The sequence below is a fragment of the Ammospiza nelsoni genome, chromosome 1 (assembly GCF_027579445.1).
Source record: "Ammospiza nelsoni isolate bAmmNel1 chromosome 1, bAmmNel1.pri, whole genome shotgun sequence".
In the NCBI taxonomy this organism is placed as follows: Eukaryota; Metazoa; Chordata; class Aves; order Passeriformes; family Passerellidae; genus Ammospiza; species Ammospiza nelsoni.
In genome coordinates this window covers 36,301,605-36,317,498 of record NC_080633.1, presented here as the reverse complement: position 1 = coordinate 36,317,498, position 15,894 = coordinate 36,301,605, and the positions used below count along the sequence as shown (strand labels likewise).

Genomic DNA, 15,894 nt, shown 5'->3' with positions numbered 1-15,894 from the left:
CCTCTTCAACAACACACCATTCTCAAAACCTCCACAAGGGAAGCACAAGCTCATCAAAACGGCAGGAACTACTGCTGCTGGGCCATGCACTCAACAGCAACTTCCTGTGCAACAATGCCGCAAATGATAGTCGCAACTTAATTCGCTCCCCCCCGGAAAAAAACCCAGAAAAGCCACGGCATTCTCGATCCTTTTTCTTCTAAAACTCAGTCACGAAGGGACCGGCGCCATGTGGCGGGCGGTGGGGGGGCACGACGAGTGCGAAGAGAGGAGGGAGGGTGTGGCCTCGTCTGTGCCATCCCCCAATGGGGCTATTTAAGGAGAACGGAATTCCCATTGTCCGGCTTTTTTCGGGAATTCAGCTTCGCGAACACGGAATACTGACGGCCTGCGCTTAGTTTTCTCAAAAAAGTTCATACGGGTTTTGCTTGAAAGTCCTTATTTTTTTTTAAGTGGGTGAGCGCAGCCTCGGCTCCAGTGAGTGATGGTGAGTGAACGCCGAAGGGGAGGCACGCTGCGGCGGTGGGATAGGGGGTGTTTGAACGCCCAGCCGACGGGCGGGCTTCTGCTGGGGGATGTAGTGCCTTGAGGGGGGACCCCAGCGGGCAGCGGAGGGGAGAGTGGAGCAGTAACTTCTTCGGGTTATTCTTAGGGTGAGAAACGGGAATGCCCTCAGCTGGAGCACTGTTCGCTTGTAACGCGGTGGCGGGGCTGAACCCCTGATGGCTACTAGCATTATAACTATCTTAAAGGTTTTAGCACCTTACGAGGTGAGCGGTTAAGGTGGAGGGAGTACCGCCATTAAAAGGCCGGGGGCTTCTGCAGGGGAACGTCTGGCTCGTACCTGTCTGCTATACGGGGTGTGTGTGTGGGTGCTTGGCGTCGGAACACGCTTCACACCCTCGAGCGGCCATTTTGTGATGGCGCTAAAGTAGCGCCGTCCCGCAAGGCTGGGCGGGTGCCCCGCTACCTGCCCGTGGCGGTGTATCCGCTGCGCGTAGGCTCCGGCAGGGCCCTTTGTCTGGGGCTTGCGAATAGCTTTCAATGTCCTGCGGCGCCAAACCGTCTTGCCCACGCCCCGTCGGCACTGAGCAGCCGAAGTGTGAGGTAAAATGGCGGCGGCACCACGAGCGGCGCCTCGCCTGCCCGAGGTCCTACGTCCCCCCCTGCTGGAGCAAAGGCCCGGCGTGCCGCGGGCTCCTCGGCCCGCACCGGCATGCTGCTTGCTGTTTGTTCTTTCTATGTGAGAAACGTGCTTTGCGACTGTAGCGCTGACGCTTCAAACACTATACGAGTAAGGTGGTGGGGCTTTTTTTGGTTTTTGTTTTTTTTTTTTTTTTTTTTTTTTTTTTTTTTTTTTTTTTTTTTTGGTTTTTGTTTTTTTTTTTTTATACAGGAGAGGTTGTGCCTAGCGTGCAGTGCTGGGCCGAGGGCTCCGCTTAGTGCCCAGCGGGAAGGCTGCGGCGCCAGCCGCGTTCTTCCCTCAGGCGCCCGCGCTGTCATGGAGACTGCTCAGTGTCCGCACAGCGGGACGGGGTCACGGGGTTTAAATGCTTCAATTAAAAAAAAAAAAACAAAAAAAAACCAACAAAAAACTACTGCTTACTTTTAACTGAGAATGTGCTGAGGATAGGGAGAAGCCTGAAAAATCAGGGGCTTGTGTGGCCAAAAAAAGTGAACGTTTTTCTCTCCTGGATGAGCATAAAATTGAGTTATGTTTGTAACACACGTGGGTGGGTAGGTAGGTATTTCCTCCACGTAGCCCAGCAAACGTCCTTTTCCACCTTTTCTTTTGCCAAAATTCTTAACTAGTCTCCCGACTACTGTTGCACCAGTTTTCCCTCATCAATTTAAACTTTATGAATTTAAACTTGAATAGTTAAGAGCAAACAGATTAATTTGATCTTTTGATGAGAGAAGCAAAAAAACACCTGTTAATTCTGTTAAGCTGAAAAACTGAATAAACCCCAATATTCGTGGCGTCTGGAAGTTTGATATCAGAGCTACTTCATGAGATAGACAAAGTAGACTTCTTTTAGAGTAATTCTAAAGGGGTGAGTCACTTCAGCTGATGCTGTAGTTCCAGTATCATAGGCAGTGTTTCCCACTTCAGAACTTGAGGTGGTTTAGGCTTTGGACACAGATTCAGCAGCAGTGTGAGATCTTTGTGCATCATGTATATAGAACAGTCATTTGTGTAGTGCTATGTTGACAAAATTATTTGGGTTTAGATAAAATAGTAATTTTTTTGCATTGGCAAGCGTTTTCCATCATCGTACTGAGGACTTGAAAAGTGGCCTCGGAGGGAGATTTTCTTTCTTTTTGTTTTAGGAGAATTTTACTACTGTGCGGTTTTGATCTCCTTTTCAAGTCCTAGGAAATGCATGTATTAATAAATCTTATTTCTCATGTTTCCCAGCTTGCTGGAATGCCTAAGTAGTCTGTTTATTCTTTCTTTCTTTCAGGTACATAATGTGTGAGAGTGTTAAATAAGTTATTTTCTTTGAAATTCTGCATCATTAGTGTGAGACACGAGCACTGCACTTCCATGGTGGCCAAGGCTGTGACAGGTGTACCAGCAGCATCTGTGGTTACCAGCAGTGTCTGTGGTTACCAGCTTCCTTCAGCTGGTTCAGGCACTTGCTGGGCTCCTCCCCTGAGAGCCGTTTCCTGTTTTAGGGCTGCCAGAGAACTTGCACAGCAAAGTGAATACCACTTCTAGCTTGGTTCACTGACACATCCAGAAAGAAAGAAGTAGAAGCAGCAGTTAGGTCAGCTTGAGGAGTTGCCATCTCAGATTTCAGTTCAAATGCCCTTTAGCTGGGTATGCAGCCAAACAAAAGCAGAATACCAGGTGGGTGAAAAACTGATTGCTTCGTGTTAATCTTCCTGCCAGATTTTGTAGAGCCAGTTTCATTTGAACTGAGAGGTGTTAGAGCCAATGATGGTCCATTTGTGCAATTGAAATTCCTTGTCACCTGTTATATCTATAGGAAGGTGCAGGCATTCTGGTGTGTTAAAATGTAATCTAATTGACTAAAATAAATATTTGTGTTTAAATTTTTTAGGCAGCACATGTGGAGACCCAACGTTCAAGTGCCACGGAGGGCAGTGCCTATTCAGCAACAGTCAGTCAGGGCTATGTTTTACCAGAAGGAAAAGTCATGCCCAACACAGTCTTTGTTGGTGGAATTGACATAAGGGTATGTGTACACTTTAAATTGTTTAAGATAGGGTATAGGGTACATCAGTGGAGAATAAGTGGAAATTTTGCTCCTGTTTTAGTGTGGATTTTTAAATTTTTTTTGTGGTGGAGTTCTTTTTTTTTTTTTCTTTGTGTGTGCATTTGCCAGTCTAGAAGATATTGACATGACATCATGGGAGAATTCTGGAACATGTCTTCCAAAACGAACTTTTAGTTCTTATGGTAGTGGAAAATGGGTTTAAAAAGTGGTACTTGCCTGCTTTCAATCAGTTCTAAGCAGTTGAATGTTTTTGAAGATGTTTAAGACCTTGTTTTCTTTTAGATGAATGAAGCAGAAATTCGGAGTGTCTTTGAACAATATGGTACTGTGAAGGAGGTGAAGGTCATCACTGACAGAACTGGTGTTTCAAAGGGGTGGGTAGAATAAGAGTTGTTGTTTTAAGTTGCTGCTTATGTGGACAGCGTTCTGTAATAGGTGATATGAGCAGATGCTTAGCAACACACTTGACATGCTGAAGCCTTAATACTAACTGCAGTCTGCTGTTATTGTGAGTTAAGACTGAAACCAGTTAATCTTATACTGCCCCAAACTAAATCTGTATAATCTTACAAAGAATAGCATTAATTTTTTTTTACTTCAACCTCTCTGTTCAGGGAAAAGAAGCTCACTGTCACTCAATCATTGAAAACAAAGCCTGACGTGTGATGCTTACGCAGCCAATTCTTATGTAGGACTCTTCCGCTGGCTAGAGTAGCTAAAAATCAGGTGACAGTTCAGGATGATTAAGAGAATTAAATGGCTTATTCAGGGCAGTGACTCTGCCCTCTCCTGACACTTGTGAATAAGTTCTAGAGGCAAACAGCCCGAACTTCTTTGGGTGAAGACTAAGTATATGAACAAAGTTGAAACAAGGAAATTCCCTTTGAATATATTGAGGAGTTCTGGATAACCGTGGTGAAACCCTTAAATAAGAAGATGAAGGACCTTACCCTGCTGAGTTCTGGGGAGGCCATCCCAGTTTTGAGGTTATCCCTCCTGATGAGGAGGGACTTCTCCCTCTTGAAGTTCCTTCCAGTGAGAATTTTTCTTACATTCTATGCTTAGCTCCTACAGTGTCATATCTTTTTCTTCAGCATATATAGCAATGGAAGAGCTGGAAATAAATGCATTTTCTCATATCCCTTCCTAGTCTGTGAAGTGAACCCTGCTGTGCTGTTAGTGTATGTTACAAGTATTGATAATCATTTGACTTATTCCATTAATGGGACACAATTGTTACTATAATGCTCTGAAATTATCTTAATTATGTAGACCAGATAAACTAGGAATGCAGTGAAATAAACTGAAAAACCTCTTCAAGAATTGCTTCCCTCCCACTGACTGGTGTTACTGTTCCTATAATGCCTGCTTCCATCCAGACCTCTGTAGTAAATATAAAATTTAAAGATAAGTCAGATCTTACTTAAAAATTTAAGTTGCTAATATTAACAGCAGTCCTCATTCTGAGTAGTTAAAATGGAAAAATAGGCCTTATTTCATGTTATTCTAAAATCTGGCATTTAGTTTCTTGCATCTGGCCTGAGTCCTAAATTAATGTCCTAGTTGATAATTTTGATGCGCAATATAATGTACCTGGCACGTTGTTAACTGGTCTTGTTTCAAACATTTGGCTTATAATCAAATGATACTGATTACTGAGTAGTCTGTTCTTCCTTTTTAGGTATGGATTTGTGTCTTTCCTGGACAATGTGGATGTTCAAAAGATAGTTGAGGTAAGCTCAGCTTTGTCCAAATGACTAAGAAGTTAGAGGTATGAAGAGGTACAAAGGTTAGAGACAAGTTTGTGGAAGCCAAGTTACGTACCCTGTAGAGAGAGTAAGTTAGGACACACAAAGTCTAGGGCTGCCCAAAAAGTGAACTTTCCTAAAATGTGTGCTGGTGGTAAAATCTTTGTGTATTTGCTTAAATAAGAAGCAAGATTAGTCTTCAGCATATTAGTTTTTAGCCTGGTGTGGTCAAACATATCATGTAATTTTGTTTGATTGCTCTCATTTATTTAGTGCTTGAAAGCCTTGAGGTGTTTTGCTGCTTGCTTTTGGTAGTGGATGATTGTCATAGAACCCTTTTGCTTATGGCAGAAATGTAGACATTTAGTTATTGAGATGTCTTGGATTAAGATAATTAAAGTGGGACACTCTGAAATGAGTCATCTCTCCTTTAGGTTGACCAATCCCTTTCCACGAATAAGTAGAAACAAATATGGATAGATATAAGTGAAAAAATAACAGTTTACTAATAAAGAAGGAAATAGCAACAGGCAAAAAAATAACAGTAATAGTCACTAGTTACAAAGTTGCTGGAATCTCCTGGATTCCCAGGGAACAAAGAGGAACTTGAAATGGTGGGGTGACACCTCCCCAAAATAGTGGCCTCTGCCACTGACCAACCTTGTAGTTCCAAAGACAAGGGGGAAATGGTGACAGCCTCCCCCTTCTTGCCTCTTCATTGCTGAATGCAGCTGGCACTCTTCAGCAGCTGGTACTTGGTCAAGGGCTAGAACTCACAGAGGGATTTGCCTTCCTTGGCAGCAGCTGGCCAGGCAGCTGGGCTGGGGTGGCTGTGCCTTCACTTCTGCAGGGCTGCTCCATGCTGGTGCAGACAGGCAGTGGTGGGATTCACCCTGAGCCTGTCCAGGATGCAAGAGAGAAAAGAGGGGTAAAAAACCTCAGAGCAGAGTCTCTTCCTTGAGCAAATACCATGAGGCAAGAGTGCTGTCTCTGCTTTGACCTTTCAGAAGGCTGGGGCACTTGCCCCATGGTTGTGTTTTCTGACTCCAAGGTCTTCAGAGACAGTAACAATTTTGGGCACAGACAGATAAAATACAATAACATTTTGGGTTACCTAGGGCATAGGAGTAACAGTATCATGGAAGACAGGATTAATTTTTTTATTTATGTCTCAGTAATTGAAATATGTTTCTCTAGCAGTATTTTGTGCATTTGGATGCTGCCTGGGGTGCAAGTATTTTTTAAGCCTCCTAGATTGTGCTGTGGCTGTTCATGTGTGTAGTGGGTCTAAGTACTGGCCAAACACCACTGCATCCACTAGAATCATTTACTCATTTTCTGCTGTGAGATAAGGATTAGGAGGAGAGCAAAGCAGGCTCAAAACTTTAAAGGGTATAAAGAAAACTTTATTAACAGGACTAGAAGAAAAATAATAAGAAATCAGAATAAACCTTCAGAGCACTTCCTACTCTCAAGTCTTCTGTCTTTTCCTACTGACAACTTGAAAAGACAAATGTGGTATTTTCAGTCAGCTTACCACTTTTAAAATAATCTTTTCTTCAGTTCATTTAGGGAGAGGAGCCTCTCCTGCCGTGTAAAGGAGACCAGGCCTGCAGGTGGTCATGTGATCTCTGCTACTTGCCGGCCGCTCTGGCCGCGTGCGTGGCTGCTTGCCGGCCCCTGCTGCAGTCAGTTCCAGCTGCAGGGCTGCCTGTGTCCTTAGCCGTGTGATTTTCCCACAGTGCCAGCGGATGGCTCAGCAGCTCACAGCCAGAGCGAGGCCAGGCTCGGTGGTGGCAGAATCTCCACCAACCTGGCTGTGAGGCGGAGCAGGGCCTGGCCAGTGTTCAAAGGCTGGAAGCAAGAGCGTTTTTCCTAGGCTTTGTTCATTTTTAAGTGTGGTTTCACAGAGATGTGTTCAGCTTTTTTTAAGTCATTTAATAGGGTGTCAGTATTGAAAAGTAGCCAGCTGGTTGGTTTTGTCAGGTCTGAAGAAAGGTCCTGCCAAGGCTGTTATAGGGAATCACTTAGGTAGCTGGTGGATTTCTTCCTTAACTAAAAACCAAATGATGTTAAACCACAGCACTGTCACCATATAGTTTTAGTGTAGCAAACACAGGAGATGAAGGGGTAGAACTGTTACAGACCTTCTGATCTTGGGAGTTTGGTATCAGAGAAATTTTAGATTACAGCGCTTAAAACCAGATCAGTTACTTGGTTCTGATAGACTTGGGCAGGTCACAAACCACTGACAAAGCTTTTTATTTTCCCTCTTTCTCCCCAGCCTGAATACAGTAACTGTGAAAATGTGTATTGAAATCCTTGCCTCTTTCAAGTATTTGCCTCAGAAAACTCCTGTGTCTCTGGAGGATGAACAGTCTCTCATTTGCTTCTGAAGCTCTTAGATAGGGAAGTAGATCAGAAAGACAAATCCAGATAGATGTGCCAGGCACAAATGTAGTGTTCTGTGATGTGCAGATGTGTTTACTGGCCATCCAGCTCTGTAAGTGGGAAGAGAACATGTTTGAATAAAGTGGAGAGTAATGAAACCCCAGCAGGAGATCCTTGATACTCACCAAAAGATTTTAAAAGCTTACTGTTACTTGATGTGGTATGATGACAAAAATATACAGTGACTGCTGTACTGAGCAACAGACTTCATCTGAGAACACCTTTTCCTTTTAACTATGTATTACATTTATTATGCTGCATCAGTGTGGCATGCTTGCTCTGAGGTAACAATTTCTGTGGAGGCCTCTTGAGTAGCATTGACATTTGAGTCATGCAGAGTACTGATTTTCTGTGTGTGCTTCAAAACTGGAGCCTGCAGTGTTCCTCTGTTAATATAGTACTTACTGATCTGAGTTTGTGTACCAGAGGTCTTGGAAGACCCAGAGGCATATTGTGGATTTTCTTTTCAGTGCACATTTCAGGTCTGCAGGCAGTACAAATACTTGCCATCTCAGGAAGAAGCATGTTCAGATAGAGCATGTTGTCTTTTGGAGGGGATTGAAGAAAGGAAGACATTAACATGGGGGTTGTAGAGCTCAAATTATATGCAAGGGTTAATGCACTAAATCACTTGAGGCCCTATCTGCACTGAGTGGTCACAGTGTTTTCTGTAAATAAGCATAATAGAGCCTCTCTAACTAAAATTACTCTCAGTGCCTGTGTTCATCTGCCTGTTCGACAAGGCCTTGTAGCCTTGTTCAGCCCTGGCAGTGTTTTTCTTCTGCTTTAGTTATGTGACTGCACTCTGGTCCAGCATGAATCTGTTCGCAGTTCAGATTGGAAAGTTGTCTTTCATTTAGAGAGGAGGCCTGTCTCCTAGGACCTCCCATTGTTGAGGTGGAGAAAGTAGTTGCATGATTTTGGGCACAGCAGGATTCCAGAATTAATTTTAAAATGCTCAAAATCAACCAAGACACTTACCTCTGAAAAAAAAAACCCAAACAAGTCCACCTGTCAAACTAGTCAGGTTATTGCACCTTTTTTCACCCCCCATATCTGTTGAATCATCTTCTTGTACTAATAGAAATTAGAATGAGCAAGTTTTTTTTGTAATTATGATATTCTTATTTTGCAGGCAATAATACAGTTGCTGTTGCCTGTTCAAAGCACTTCCCTTTAGCAGAAATTGGAGAAAATTGCAAAACCATGTATTTTCTTGTGAAGCAGGCACTGCTGTAGAGTTGCATGTGATAGAGAATCTAGACAGACTGTCTGCATCCAATACTGACTTTAATGCTTGGTACTAGAATTGTGCTAATAGGGCTAAACCAAAAATCTTACACTCAAGACCTGAGACTGTGGTCACTTTGCAGTAGTACTGTCACTGAGACAGGAATAGTTAACACCCGTCTGTGTAAAGCAGCAGGGCTGACGGTCACTGATACATAGTTGCAAATTGGAGCAGTGCATGTTACTATTGGGGCCAGTGATACATAATTTTGGAAGGTTGGTGAGTAGGCTGCTGAGCTGAGGGCACTGCAGGAAATCTGAGGTAAAAGGCATGTGGTGTAGAGAGAGGAGGCTGGAGGTTGTTGAGCCTTTATGAGAGTTGCTGTACTGTGATGTAGAAGCAGAGTCCAGTCTCTTTAAAATCATACGAAGTTCTCACCTTGCTGATTCCCAGCTTACAGAGAATAACCTGTCTTTCAGTCACAAATCAACTTCCACGGTAAAAAGCTGAAACTGGGGCCAGCAATCAGAAAACAACAAAATTTAAGTAAGTATATCTAAGTAAATTTTTTCATATTGCAGGTATTATAATATAACAGGGTTTTTTTCTTAATTATACGTCATTATCGTTGCAAGTACTTTTTATCTGATGCAGTATGTATATTTCAGTTACACCTGGGTTCTGACTTCTGTGACCTCACTTGTATGATGTTGTTTTAATAAGAGTGAGGTTGGTAGCACAATACAATATAGTTAATATTGAGGTAAATTTGTGATTCAGAACCCTTAAGGTTTTTTCCAGCTTGAATTCAGATTCCTAATGAAATAGATGTGGTAATGTCTTTAATACTATTTTTTATCTGTTTTAAAACAAGATTCCTGCGTGCATCCCAGACAAATAGTTCTTGGTCCTCCTCCACCACAGTTCCAGAGTGTGTGGGGTAATCAGAGTATGGAGACATATGTGCAGCCTCCAGCTGTCATGAACCCAGTAACACCCTATGTTCAGGTAGGACTGCTCCTGACACTGGTTTTGAATCTTAAATAAATATTTTGGAAGGTGCAAGCACGTACAACTTTTGGATTCCAATCTGATTTTACCTGCCTGTCATCATATAGCTTTCCCCAGTAAGAAGCACCCAACTTCAAACCATTTCAAAGGAATGCCAGCAACCTTGAAAATTTGATTCAGTGACGTTAACTCATTCTAAAACAAAAAGGAGATACCCTTTAAGAATGAGAGCTGTTGAGAGTGGAGGGAAGATTGAGTTATTACTGCCTACCACAGATGCAGTTCACAAATGAAATGTATCCAGATATTTAATGTGTTGCTGTCCTGCTTCAGAATAAACTACGAAATATAAAATGTATTTTTGTAGACTAAGAGTGGGATAAGAAGTTATCTCAGGTACTTTTCTCCTAGCCAAACACATCCTTGGTTTTAAAATGCTGTTGTGTTACAAGAGCACTGTGTTCCAGCATCTGCTGTTAATAGCTGTGCCCAGCACAGTATTGCTGATGAGCGTTCCTTCTGAGGTGTGGGTACAGTGCTTCTGGCCTGGATATGAGTCCTGTGCTGTGGGAGTGAACCAGATCAGGCTCTCTTACTGCATTACTGTATGATGGAGCAGTACTGACTACAATCTGACCCTGTTTTGTATATCTTAAGCAAGGAGGAAGAGCAGTCTTGCAGAAATACTTTCTTGCAAGGCAGAGAGCTTGATAATAGTATTCTTGCTGATTCTCTTTAGTTTATTAATTTAAGAGCATTAATTCTCTTAAAGGTTGGAATTTGCCTTTCAGTATTCCCTGAAGAATCTGGGAAAGTTCCATGTTCACAGTGTCAGAATACTTTCAGGAAAGAAATACTAGGAAATGTCTTAATTTGAGCACTTAGCTTCCTTTTCCTCCTAGAAACTGATCCTTCAGATTGTACTCTGTTATTTCGGAGATGTCAGTCTGCTTCAGATCTACCTCTCTAAAGTTTATGGCATGACTTGCACTTCTGAAATTACATAAAAGATTGGTTACAAGCAGAAATGGGATTTTTAGATATATGAGTTGGAATCTCACTTTATAGATGTTATTAGTGCCTGAAGTGCTGAAGCAAGCCCTGTGGGAAGTCTAAAAGTTGCTTTTAAATAGTGAGTCTAGTCTGCACAGGAATTGAAATAACAGTGTGACTTCTAAAAATGTGCTCCTGGCTAATACCTCTACAAATATCATACTTGTATCTTGCTTCAAACTTGCAGGGTTTTCTTTAAAAAAAAGCTTTCTTTCCAGCCTTATCCATACAGTTCATCACCAGCTGTACTGCTAAAGCAGCAAGTTCCCATAGGATATCAACCTGCTTACAACTATCAGGTATGTCAAGTTTTACTAGAAGCAGAAAGGCTGTTGGATACCTGACTAAGCTGGAATGAAGTGTTAACTGGAGTCTGATCTCTGTGCTTCTCATTTTTTGGAATCAGTCTTCCTTCACTTCTTCACAGCTACTAAAGCAAAAACAAAATAGTGATGAAAACTGTTGAGTAAATTAGCATACTCTTTTCTTTTTATAGTTTCATTACTATTTTCTTAAATATACTGGGATAAACAACTTTGAAATTAGAAGAATGTATGTGAATTAGTAGTACTTCTGGGAGGGAGTTTTGCATTTGTACATGCTGTAGTGTAGGATGTTAGGTACCTGGAATCAGTCTTATCAGCTGATACCATGTTAGCTGTGTATGGGGAGGATGTGCTCTTGCACTATGAAAATGTCAGAAGGTGCTAGGCTGATAGTGGGGTTTCAACTCACAAGTGAAGTGCATGGCTAAGTCCTGTTACTGATGCTAAACTGGGAGTAACTGGAAGCAGCTAGAGGCTTGAGATCTGTTTTCAATGTAGGTGTTTGGTTGCTCTTATTTTCTTAATATTTAGGAATATTTTTAATTTTTTCTTTAACTTGGAGTGAGAAGGTGGTTGTTGAATAAAGAAAGGTATCTTGCTGGATGTAAGACTCAATTAATTGTTTTGTGAAAAATCCAGATATAAAATGCTATAACCAGTGGCTCCTACAGAGCAGTTACTTGTCTGTGTTGGACATAAATGAGTAAAAGTGTTTCTTGTCCAATTTTTGTTTAAGGCTCAACCACAGTGGCTTGCTGGGGAGCCAAGAAATTATGTAATACCTCCAACTCCGGTAAGTCTACAAAGTTAGACTTCTGAAATTGTCTTCTTGATTAGCACATTGTTTTTACAGCTTGATACTTCACAAAAAAGTCTGTTTGTTGTCTGGATCTGTAATCTGGTCTGCAAATCTGTAATTGCTGATAAGATTGTATGTTGTCGTTCAGAATTTCTACTGATGTAAGTGCTTTTTTGAGTTACCTGGTGGAAGAGATCTGCCTGGTGTTGGCACTAGAACTACATGTTCTAGTTACAGAACTCTGGAATTCTAAGTAAAATAGAGTTGGTTTTTCAGGAAAAGTTAAAGGAAAAGTAAGCTCACCTGATGTACAATTTTTTTTAAGTTAAAAAAGTCTCCATGTTCTTTGCAAATACTGATGAATTTTTTGGCTCCTTCCTATAGACTTTAACAATTTTCTCAGGCTACTACAAACTGTAGATGGTGCTGCTGGCCTCTGAAAAAATTCCTTGCGTTCTGTGACTTCATGCGAGTAACGCCTGTGAGAAGGGGGAAAAATATTCTATTTGTTTACAATGTCAGAATTTAAACTTGTCCTCTGGGTATTTTTGTATTTTTAGGTGTATTTATTGACTACAGTTTTGATTAGGTGTTTAAAAGCTGTAGTAAGTAATTTTCTCATGAGTGGTATTCTCTTCCTGAAGGCTGCCAGAAGTCATTGAAATATTGATTACACTATTGGCTTGAAATAGTTGTTTTAATAACATCCGTGAATGTGGATACATTATACAGCCATAATGTATCACTTCACAATCCAATGGTAGCAGGCCAAAATGTTTTTAGAGTAGGTGTGCATGGGGGTTTCATTGTTAAATGTTACAAGTTTGATTGTAGGAGCAGACAAGTGTTCTAGAACTATCTCAGCTAAGCAACTTAAGGTATCATTCTTAACTGTCATAGTAAAACGGGTCATGGCACAGCATTTCCCTACTCATGAAACTTACCAAAACTGCAAAGATGAACTTGGCACATCTTGTGGATAGATGAGGATCAGTGACACTATAAGTGTGCATGTTATTCCAGTGTTACTGAAACATTCTAATACTTTAAAACACTATAGGTGTATACTTCAGTGAACTATCATGGCTCTGAGGATCCAGGATTTATACAGATGGAATGTGCTGTTCCAGAGCCCACGCAGTTGCCTAGCAGCCCACAAAAGGTAAGTGCTTTCTCAAAACTTTAATATTCTTTATCATAATTGCCATTCCCAGAAATTTGCCCATGAGGGTTATATAGCTTTGTCAGGGGCCTTGGACAGATATCCTAGAAGTCAGGGTTATAGTTGCTCCTTTCAGCCTCTTGTTAAGTCCCACGTATCTGATTTCTGTGTACAACTTCAGAAGTCTCAAATTTCCTTGAAACTGTTAGTGCTTGTTTGCAGTGCTGAGGGCTGGATAAAGTGTATGTACTACCTGATTAAGTCTACTGACAAGACTTTGCCTAATCTGTGGAAATTCCAGGGAAAATCAGAGGTACTAAAAAAGCAGATTCAATAGCACTGCCTGCTGTCTTAGGTAGATTTATTTTAAACTTCAAATATCTGAGTTGGTAACTTTCACCCTTTCTTACTGTTTTGTGGAAGGTGGCCCCAATTTAGTGAAAAATTTGCTCTGAATTCTGTTTTCTAAGGGAGAAATTCCATTTCTCTGCTGTCAGCCTCATCCACAAGAGAACTGGCATGTCACTGATTAGAATTGTTATGCTGTAATGCTGAAGGGGGGATAATGACTTAGTAATTTTAGAAGATTGGGAGGGACAAAAAAATTACAAGTATCTCAGGAAACACAAGGCAGTTGAGGAATCCTGATTTCCAAGTAAACCCTGTGACACCCTGGCATTGCTAGCTAGTAATGTCCTAACTAAGAAAATAACCTATTACTATATATGCACCTCTTACTGTATTTCAGAAGTCTGTGGACAGGGGCATGCAAACAGTACTATCCTGTCTGTCTAATCCCGAGAACCAGCTGACAAATGACTTTGTATCACAAGACAGCAATGTAAAGGTATGTAGTCAAAGTAAAAAGATATCCCTGAAACATAGATGCCCTTCAGTGTGTTCGCCTACAGGATACCATAAAAATGAAGCAATTCATATCTGTGGATGCCACTTGAATTTTTTCTTCCTTGTACACACTCTGAGATGTGTGCTTAATGATGGAAAGAAGTGCTGAAATTGGATTCAGTGGGTTTAATCAGGACAGCATAAAAATTGCTGAGCAGTCAACTAATGAACAATTAGAGCATAAGTCTGGCTAGTCATTTCTCAGTGACATGGCTGAAAGCAGTAGATTACTCCCTAGCTTGGACAGAGGATATGTTGACTTTATACCTTGATAGTCTGTACAGTGAAATAGCTACTGTGGATGGTACCTTGTTATGCTTTGTCTCTGCTTTAACCAATAAATCATAGTCCAGGTTGGTAAGCTGGTTGTTCTTTTTTTGCTCATGTATTCCATCTTTGTAGTTTTGCAATTTCTGATTACATTCCAAGTCATGTGTAATTTCAGGTTATTAATTTCTAAGACCTTGCTTCCTTTTTGTAAAACAACAGATATGTGAACACGACAGGCGTACTCTGAAATGGGACTGGAGAAGCTGTGTTTTGTCAGTTTTGGAGAGGGATGAATAGAGTACAGGGTGCCGGAGTATGAATAGATGAGGGATGAATAGAGTACAGGGAGATAGTTTTCATGAGACTTTGGTTCCTTTATTCTGATTAATGGAATTTTTTTTTTTGTCCTCTCTTCTATCCCATCCCAGGAGGGTAAGACATACCACTTCAGAAAAGGAAAGACAGTACACAAAGCCATTTGATCAACAAAGACTTCAAAGTATCTAAATTAATTAACTAGATGGTACTACAGTTCAATTTAGCAACACAGAATGTAACATTCCTCAAAGTTACTTCAGGTTATGTTTGTACTCCTGTTCTACATGTTTTGATACTGTTGTTGTTACTTGAGTAGTTTGAGGTTCGAAGTTGTAAGAGTTGAAAAAACTTCAGTGTTACTGTTTGTGTGCTTCCCCTGATAACTGACTGGAATGTTAGAGAGTTTATATGTTTCCTTTATGTGGATTTTTCTCTGAGCTTTAAGGTACAGTTTGCATATTACACGTTGTTTTTCGTTAACACATGGTTTTTCGTTAACTACCACTTGACTCATTGACCAGTTAACTCCTGCAGTTTAAAAATGGAAGTAATTATTTGCCCAAGAGAATGTATTTTAAGACTGAGCTTTTAAATCAGTGCAAAGGAAGATGAGAGGTGTAACTGAGCTGAAGCCCTGTAAGTCCTGCTTGCCTTTAGACGACATAATCAATGTGATTATGTTCATTGATGGCAGTCTCTGTACCTACAGTCTTGAGCATCACTATTATTTTTGGGTAAGTAATGAAGAGAATCCTAAAATTCCTGTCTGTAACTTAAAATGCGAGAATGTTATCTGTATTGGACGCTCAGTCAGCCAATACAAGGTTTTTTACTTGAAAAATCTTAACAATACCTGTATTTTAAACTTCTGAGAAAATACTGCACTTATATAAACCTTTGTTATGTGATGCAAACTGTTAATCAAAGAATATGTGTATGACTGTTTTAATAATCATGTAGATTTTAGGTGTGTATTGTGAAACAGTGAAATAAATTTTTACTTTGCCTTGGTTTCCTAAATTTCTGGTGTGACAAATCTAAATAATTTGTTAAAGCTGTTAAAAACTTACTGCTCTGTGTGAAATTTCCAGTTACTATAAATCTATAGTAACAAACCTTCATTTTGTGTAGATACTAGCTGAAGCTTCCAAAGAGTAGAACTGAGAAAAGAGAACAGTCTTTTAATATGTCAGGTCCTAGCTTGCTTTTCTTCTCCTACTCAAACACCTCAATGTCTCCAGACAATAAAAGAAAAATATGCCTCTCTTGTTAAGGATGTATATACAAGGCTGTTTAGGACTGCCTGTTCAGCTTCAAATTTCCAGAAGGTTTAGAGATGCAAATGGCTAGGCAAAGACTTAGCCAGACATACAT

At 40.8% G+C, this 15,894-nt stretch overlaps 1 protein-coding gene across 2 annotated transcripts; it reads left to right on the top strand.

The window, feature by feature from the left end:
* The first annotated feature begins 323 nt into the window (after positions 1-323).
* Positions 324-15,540, top strand: DAZL (deleted in azoospermia like). 2 transcript variants are annotated; one of them, XM_059477705.1, is made up of 12 exons: positions 353-487; positions 2,680-2,854; positions 3,069-3,203; positions 3,528-3,619; positions 4,927-4,978; positions 9,155-9,221; positions 9,550-9,683; positions 10,958-11,038; positions 11,802-11,858; positions 12,925-13,026; positions 13,775-13,873; positions 14,631-15,540. In XM_059477705.1, exons 2-12 carry the CDS (start codon positions 2,810-2,812, stop codon positions 14,682-14,684), a joined length of 918 nt encoding a protein of 305 aa, XP_059333688.1. In that variant the 5' UTR covers positions 353-487; positions 2,680-2,809; the 3' UTR covers positions 14,685-15,540. The 2 variants fall into 2 exon arrangements, with proteins under 2 accessions (XP_059333694.1, XP_059333688.1); XM_059477711.1 differs by lacking the exon at positions 2,680-2,854 and having other exon boundaries at positions 324-487.
* The last annotated feature ends 354 nt before the right edge of the window (positions 15,541-15,894 follow it).

Excerpts from the sequence above, each read along its gene's own strand:
- DAZL (XM_059477705.1), top strand. The coding sequence starts at position 2,810 with ATGCCCTTTAGCTGGGTATGCAGCCAAACAAAAGCAGAATACCAG. Across the intron at positions 4,979-9,154 it reads ATGTTCAAAAGATAGTTGAG|TCACAAATCAACTTCCACGG; the intron begins GTAAGCTCAGCT and ends CCTGTCTTTCAG. Across the intron at positions 9,222-9,549 it reads CAGAAAACAACAAAATTTAA|ATTCCTGCGTGCATCCCAGA; the intron begins GTAAGTATATCT and ends TTTTAAAACAAG.